Below are 8,248 nucleotides of genomic sequence, written 5' to 3'. Positions count from 1 at the left end.
CTTAAAAAAAAAAACCGAAAAAAACGATATTTTTTTCCTTTCTGAAAGGCACGGCCGTGCCTCTCAGGAAAGCAAAACCGTGCCTCTCGCAAAAAAGAGATAGCAGAAAACGCATTTTTTTTCCTACCCGAGAGGCACGGCCGTGCCTCTCGCGGAAGCAAAATCATGCCTAGGAAAAAAGAGAGAGCACAAAACACGTTTTCTTCCCTTTCCGAGAGGCACGACCTACCTTTTATAGATAAACCGTGCCTCTCGCAGAAAAAAGAAAGAGCAGAAAACGTGTTTTCTTCCCTTTCCGAGAGGCACGGCCTTACCTCTCGCGATAGCAAAATCGTGCCTCTCGCGGAAGCAAAACCGTGTCTCCCACGAAAAAAGAGAGCAAAAAACGCGTTTTTTCTCTTTCCGAGAGGCACGGCTGTGCCTCTCACGGAAACAAAACCGTGCCTTTCGCAAAAAAAAAAGAGCAGAAAACACATTTTTTTCCCTTTCCAAGAGGCACGACCGTGCCTCTCATATAGCAAAATCATGCCTCTCGCAGAAAAAAAACAGAAAACACGTTTTTTTTCTTTCTAAAAGGCACGGCGGTGCGAAAGAATTAGAAAAACCACTCTAAAAAGCCGAAAACACGTGCGAAAAAATGAAAAAACAAAATACGAAAAAAACGTGGCAGTGGCTGAGAATGCGCCAAGTGACAGCATGCATGAATGATTGCTGGAAGGATTTCGAAGGAGTGTTTGCTAATTAGTTGCTTCCATTTCGTGGTCTGCACTGTATTTTGAATTTTAACAAAAATCAAAGGCTTCATGGAGGGTTTGGGCCTTAACATGGCCGTGATCATAGAGATCAAAGGAAAAAACAGGCTCACACATGAACGAGGAATTAATTGTATATGGATATAACAGTTTTTTTTAATAGAATACACACGGATAGAACAGTACATTCACACGGCAGATGCGTGGCCTCCACAGCCGACGTATCGGCATAATGTGCATCAAATCAAAGTAAATAAAGCACAAGTCCACGCAGTTCTAGCAAAACGGCGTCAATTCATTATTACAATCACGGAACGCACAAATTTTAGCAGTCACGGTGTGCCCGTGGCACGGAAACACGGAAATCGTACTAGTAGTAATAGATCTCACCGCCGCTGCTCGATCGATAGTGGCATAGATCAGCAACCAGCCGGACAATGCACGGGGTGGAGTACGTGCGCATACATCGATCAGCGTCGGAAGCTGCGCTGCGGGCGCGGCGTCTCGCCGTTGACGTCTCTGAGCTTGACCAGCTTGTACACGCCGGCGCCGCACACCGCGCCCAGCGTCGGCGCCACCAGGTATATCCACAGCTGCCTGTAGTTCCCCGCCGCGACCGCCGGCCCCAGCGTCCTCACCGGGTTCATCGACCCTCCCGTCGTCGGCCTGCCACACACACACGCACTGCATCATCAGAGACCACACGTACGACACCTCTGGTCCCGTAGAGTTAATCCACATGCACGTCGCGTCGCATGACATGACTCACCCGGCCACGAGGATGTTGAGCGTCACAGCGGCTCCCACCGCGATACCGGCGAGCTCGCCCACCTGCAAAGCAACGACGGGAAATACAACATCACGCCTGAACCCTTCACACGCGGCGACGAGGATTGGGCTATATATGCATGGTTAGCTAGCTAGCGACGTACGTACCGCGCGGGTGTCGGTGGCGACGGCGGTGACGACGAAGAGAAGGTTGAAGGTGATGATGAACTCGGTGAAGAGGGCCTGGGCGGTGGAGATGGCGACGTCGGGGACGGTGACCCCGCCGGAGAGGAACGGGTGGAAGACGCCCTTGAGCGCGAACCCGGCGCAGATGGAGCCCAGCACTTGGACGGTCACGTAGGCCGGGACCTGGAGCCAGGGGAAGTGGCGGAACGCCGCGAAGGCGATGGTCAGCGACGGGTTCAGGTGCGCGCCGGAGATGTGGCCCGTCGACAGGATGATGGTCGTCACCGCCAGGCCCGCGCACGCCGCGTTCCCGAACGGCGAGATCACGCCGCCGTACTTCTGGTTCACGATCGGCGCCGCCGTCGCGAAGAAGATGAGGATGAACGTTCCCACGAACTCCGCGCCAAGCTGCACCAATGTAAATTCATGGGTCAGTTTTCAAGGACTCGTGGGCCATCGTGGCCCATGTACGTCCGAAGAAGAACAGATATAACCCAGCCCGTTTAAAAAAAATATATAACCCAGCCCGTATAAGATTTTCTTTTACTACTTCCTTCGTCCGGAATTACTTGTCATCAAAATAAAAAATAAATATATCTATAACTAAAATATGTCTAGATATATCCATTTTTATAACAAGTAATTTCGTACGAAGGTAGTATTATTTTTCATCTGTCTGTACGACTGTCAACTGTGAAGTTGCGTTTGAATTTAGCTGTCTTGTTCATCAAGCACTAAATAAAAGTTGAAATGACAATATGTTTAGATCCTATAAACCGGCATTCTCCACTCAAATAATATAAAATAAAATGAAAAAAAGCATCCTTCTCGTCGGACATGTTACAGGTGATCGAGACGTCCAGAGGGAAGCAACCACTATCGTCGCTCACGGGTGGCAAAGGCTGGAGTGATCTATTGAGTCAACTATGAGTTTTGGACATGTTTGTCCTCTTATGTCACGTCCAGGAACCTTTACCCCAAAAATAATTGTACTTCAACTCCAAGCAAACATCACATCATCTTTATCAACGGTGTCATGAGCCTTCACTAGAAGAAGTATATTTTCATCCCCCACCCGCAAAACAAAGAGGATAGTTTTTGTTTTTGTTTTTTAGGCAAGTCTATTTTATCTTATATTTTTGAAGAACTGTCTATTTTCATCTAGTGAGTGAAGCATGTTGATGGAGAAAAAAAAGTGTGGATCAACTTACAATTTTTCTTTTGAGCTAATGCCCCCCGTCTCAATATCAGCCCATACAGGCGATACCCCTAGTTTCCAAACCAAAGCCCATGCCCGAAGGTCCATGTTAGCCGCATGTGTTGCCACAGCAGAGAAATAGCAAACCCACTAAAAAACGGAATGTAGTTTGAAAAAACAGAACTAAGAAACATGATGACATTGTGCCAGTCATTTTATTATTTCGAAACTGTATTTTGCCAGACTTAATTGTCTTAATCCGAAGCATTGTATTTTCCTGATTTTTCTTTTTGAGCAATTGTATTTTCCTGACTAACCTATAATCCCCAAAAAAAACTAAGAAACGGAGTATGCTGTATTTGCGATGTCATTGGAATTTTCCAAAAATACTAGGTACTCACTTTTTAAATTTTTGATCCATCATTTTCATATGAAATCATTAGATTATGCGTGTGAAAAGCAAGACCTATCCTGCAAAAAAAAAACCGCAGCACCTAGTGTAAAATCCTAGATCTACCACTGGATCCACCATCTCAAGCAATCTTGACTCGATGCTATTATAACACACTATATTTATTTGCAACATTTTTATTGCATCCTGACGCTTTAGATGATTTTTCTTTTAGTAATGACATATTAAGTTTCATGGTTACACACGAGGTTAGACGGAAACGAAGGACGAGCCAAGCTGTAAGATTTGTATAGAGCTAGAAAACTTATTGCAGTGCACAAAATGGGTACCTCTTCCATCCCTTTTGTGTAAGGTTACTTTTTCCCAAATTCAAAATTTTGTTGTGTTTGATAAAATTATGGAAACTATCAATGTCTGCAATAGTAAACAAATAAAATATGAAAAATATATATCTGGATGCATCTAATAATACCGATTTGAGTTTATAGGTGTTTATATTTTTCTATAAACTATGTTAAGAAGAACTTTCTTTATAAAACAACCTTATGAAAAGTAATGGAGAGTGTATACAAATACTTCTCCAAAGTATAATGCCATCGATCAATCTGGAACTCCCTTTGTATTCTTTTTACCGAAAAATCATGAAGTTAGCACAATTTTCATGACCTCAAAAGAAAAATGCTACAACCACAATATCTTGTAACAAAATATCGGGCGAAGAGTTTCGTCTATAGTTTAATACTCTTAGAAGAAAATGATATAGAAGCTTGTTCCCATACTTTTCTTTTAGAAAAAGGAGCATGGTCATAATTTCAATGAAGGCATAATTTTCAGCCACTCGACTTGATTTTTCAAAATGTTATAATACATTGTATTGGTTTGCGTCAAATCCAATTTTGACCATGGGGTGTCAAAGGCTGAAGCGATATATTGAGTCAACTATGAGTTCCGGACATACTTGTCCTCTCTTGTCACGTCCACGATCCTTACCCGAGAAATAATTGTACTTCAACTCCAAGCAAAGATCACATCGTCTTACCTTATCAACGGTGTCATTGCCAGTTTTCCAACCAGAACATGCATCAGGAGCCTTCATTATAAGAACTCTATTTTCATCTAGCGCGTGCATGTTAACGGAAAAAAATTGTGGCCCAACCTACATTAGCCATGCATATTCGCCCACCATCTGAGAGTTAGCCCATACAGTACAGGCAACAACCTAGTTCCCAAACCAAACCCCAATGCCCGAAGGTCCATGTCACGTCTACGTATGTTTGATTTGCCCCCGGCAAAGAAATAGCAAGTCCACTAAAAATACCGCAAGAAAAGGAAACAAAATGTAGTTCTACAAAAAACTAAGAAACGTAATATAAGCATTTTCTAAGTTTTCCAAAAACAGTATTTTGCCAGCTTAATTACCCTGACCGAATGCATTTTATTTTCCTCACAAACCTATGGGTACTAAACAAAACTAAGAAATAGACTATATTGGATTCACGGTGTAATCAAAATTTTCCACAAATATTAGCTACGCACTTTTCAATTTTTTGAACCCTTATTTTGAAATGCAACAACTGGTCTAAAGCCCTACATACACCACCGGAACAAATTGCAAGGGAGTGGTCTGTCAAGTCGTTCAATCTTGATTCGCTGCTATGCTAACACACAATATTTATCTGCGACATTTTTATTGCATCCTAACACTTCAGATGAATTTCTTGACCACTTATTTAATAATTACCCCCTCTGTTTTTAAATATTTATCTTTTTAGAGATTCAACTATGGACTACGTACAAAGCAAAATGAATGAATCTACATTGTAAATTATGTCTACATGCATCCGTATGTAGTACATAGTTAAATATCTAAAAAGACAAATATTTAGGAATGGAGGAGTACATAATTAGTTCAAAGCTATGCATGTAGTTGGATGGAAACAACGGACAGCCAAGTTCAAAGGTTTGTATAGAGCTAGCAAACTTATTTCATTGCACACGTTGGCTACCCCTTTCTTCCATTTTTATAAGGTTACTTTCTTCTAAATTCGTTTTTTTTTTGTGTTCGGATAAATTTGCAAGGAATTTGTGAGTGGCTGCAATAGTAAAAAATAGTATGAAAATAAATTTTCCGATGAATCTAATAATACCGATTCGATTGTGTAGGTGTTAATATTTTTTCTATAAACTTTGTAAAGAAAAATCTTTCTTAAGTTATAAAAAGTAATGGAGAGAGTATATATTCACCCGGAAAAAAATAACAAAGAGAGTATATAAATACTTATATAAAGTATATGCCATCGATCAAATTGGAACTCTGCTATGTGTTCTTTTTACCAAAAGTATATGAAGTTAGCACAATTTTCATGACCTCAAAGCAAAAATGCTACAACCACAATATCTTATAAGCAAATATCGTCTGAAGAGTTTCCCCTATAGTTTAATACTCTTAGAAGAAAAATGCCCATACTTTTCTTTGAAAAATCATGGAGTATGGTGATTTTAAACGTTAAATCTTCAATCAAGGCATAATTTCCAGCCACTGGACTTAATTTTGAAACGTTAGAATAGATTGGATTATTTTGCGTCAAATCCGCTATGTACTTTTTCTATTTGTATAACTGGTGCATTCCGAAGGTGATGTTTTGGCTCACAAGTGTACACAATTATGAAATATATATAAAAAACACATTTCAAAATGTTAAAAATTTACAAACAATAATTTTGTGTGTACATCCAGGCATTACATGTTCGCACAAAAATAAATGACAAAGAAAGAATTTTTTTATGGCATGTATAAAAGATTAAAAAAATGTCTCATGAATAATGGTAAAAAAACGTTACATGCATCGAAAATTGTCTTTTTCACACAACCCATAGAATTCGGACATTTAATGTCCTGATGTACACGTTGGATTTTTTCTCATTTCTTTAACAAATTAAAATGTGTATTTAGAAAATGGGTGTATCTACACCTCTAAGCAAGCCAAAGTGAATTTCTCGTGCATTCCTGATCTCAGCAAATTATTCCGCCTAGACTTTACTAGAGAGGTGGCTATGCGGGTTGTGAGGGAATATTATTACAATACTACTTTGAACCGTTGCTGGTTGGGTGATGCGTTTGGGTTTGTGGACTGAACGCTGAATGGTACGTCGTCACGGAGTCTACAAGCATGTCTCTCGACCAGGGGCCGTGGCCTGTAGGGCGGGCACCGCCGAGCCAGGCCAAAAATTCGTGCGGCTGACCTGCGTACGCATGATGCGTATTTCCCACCTTTTTTCTCCACTGGTCATCAGTGCTTAAGCTCACTATTTTCGCGCCATCTCCACTGAATTTCTAAACAAAACGACGTGCAGGGCTCTAAGAAGAAAAGATTCCTAAAAGCATGTTCACGAGTCATGACTTCGTAGAGCCAGACACGAACTTTTGTAGCGTTGCGGTACACCAACAGAAGAGTAAAAGAAAGCCTAGCAGGGCCAACAGAAGAGTAAAAAAAAAAAAAACAAGACGTTTGCAGAGAGACGAGGCCGAATATGGGCGTGGCAATGTGTGCACGTGCATGTACCTTGCGGGGGAGCGAGACGTCCGGCGAGGGGATCTCCACGACGCAGGCGTTGGGCGACATCCACGCCTCCACCGGCAGGCACCTGCACCGCGGCATCGACTTGCGCTCGTACGACAGCGAGTCCACCCGCGGCCCCGCGAACAGCGGCGCCGGCGTCCCCGGCGTCGCCGGCGCCGACGGGTTCGGCGTCTCCGCCCCAGCCCCAGCACCAGCCGCCGCCTCCATCACACCACTCTGGACTCTGCTAAACCACCAACCCTTCTTCTCCCACTCTTTTTTTGGAGACGATCGAATGCGGCGGTGGAACGGAAATAGGAGGCTCACGAACTACATGATTTGACGGTTTTTGCTGGCATGATGATGCTACGGCGACGGGCGGATTATCTCCAGCAGGATCACAGGACCGCGACTGATGGCTACGACTAGCGATGCATGATTGGAGCTTCTGTCAACTTTCTTTTTTGTTGGTTTTTTTGGCTGGGTGGCAAGCGGGCAGATTTACATGATCCGGAGGCTTTTCTAGATTTTCCGCTAAGGACTCGGTGCGGGTGAGTCCAGCCTACTAGATATGCAGCCCTGCAGCCTTTTGAAACTAACTGGCTAGGAGGGAAGTGACTGATTTTTTTTTTGTGGTTTTCTTTCTGGGTTGGATCTGGGCCGATGCTGGAGGTGGCGTGCTCTACATGATTCGTAGGTTTTTTCTCAGGGTTTGGCTAAGGAATCGGAAGCGGAATGGTGCCCAGCTCTATCTCAAGAACAGGATTGTTCACTCTGGGATTGGAGCTGAGGAAGAATTAGAGCGCATTCGGGTTGCAGGAACAAGAACGGGAAGTGGGAATGCAGGTGGTGTCAATGGCGGTCGAAGGCGAGGAGGAAGGAGCAGCGGGATGGGAGGGATGGAGTGGGTGTCGACGGAGCTGTCTATATAGCAAGCCCAGCTGGGGGAGCACATGAGGCCACGGATCGAGGTCAATGGCTTCCTCCACTTCTCGAGGCATCTTTCTCTCCCAACGCCAACTGCTCTTCAATAATGCACGCCGGCTAACCACAGGACATGGAGGGCATCGAGATCGCGTCATCAGGAAAACCCTGGATTAAACCAGTGATGATCGTAGCATTAGTTCAAGACAAGCAGAACAAATAGTGGAGTGGAGCGGGCGCTTCATCAGATAGTAACTTTAAGCGAGATAAATGCCAAACTAAAGAGAATATCTTAGCTAAGTTTCTGAAGCTGTCGTTCTTCATCGATCAAACAATGCGGCGTTAAGCCGACACGAAAAGAGTCGTTTCAATCAACGTACTGGCATTTTGCTCTGTTATTGTGCTGGCGCGACATTGATCATTGCTCATTGTTTAATCAGAACCCCGG

At 43.3% G+C, this 8,248-nt stretch overlaps 1 protein-coding gene across 1 annotated transcript; it reads right to left on the bottom strand.

The window, feature by feature from the left end:
- Nucleotides 1-868: 868 nt before the first annotated feature.
- On the bottom strand, nt 869-7,801 carry LOC123434168 (aquaporin NIP3-1). The gene is made up of 4 exons (XM_045115496.1): nt 6,880-7,801; nt 1,689-2,114; nt 1,522-1,583; nt 869-1,418 (listed from the first exon to the last, which is right to left on the bottom strand). The coding sequence occupies exons 1-4, from the start codon at nt 7,102-7,104 to the stop codon at nt 1,223-1,225; spliced, it is 909 nt and encodes a 302-aa protein (XP_044971431.1). The 5' UTR covers nt 7,105-7,801; the 3' UTR covers nt 869-1,222.
- Nucleotides 7,802-8,248: the final 447 nt, after the last annotated feature.

Source organism: Hordeum vulgare, chromosome 1H (genome assembly GCF_904849725.1).
Source record: "Hordeum vulgare subsp. vulgare chromosome 1H, MorexV3_pseudomolecules_assembly, whole genome shotgun sequence".
Lineage (NCBI taxonomy): Eukaryota > Viridiplantae > Streptophyta > Magnoliopsida > Poales > Poaceae > Hordeum > Hordeum vulgare.
The sequence above is the reverse complement of the archived record's forward strand: the minus strand, read 5'-3'. Positions and strand labels throughout refer to the sequence as shown.

What these genes read in the sequence shown, in the direction of transcription:
- LOC123434168 (XM_045115496.1), bottom strand. Translation starts at nt 7,104, where the DNA reads ATGGAGGCGGCGGCTGGTGCTGGGGCTGGGGCGGAGACGCCGAACCCG. An exon ending in ACGTCTCGCTCCCCCGCAAG is followed by an intron (nt 2,115 to 6,879) that starts GTACATGCACGT and finishes ACATTGGTGCAG; the next exon opens with CTTGGCGCGGAGTTCGTGGG. An exon ending in CTCAACATCCTCGTGGCCGG is followed by an intron (nt 1,419 to 1,521) that starts GTGAGTCATGTC and finishes TGTGTGTGGCAG; the next exon opens with GCCGACGACGGGAGGGTCGA.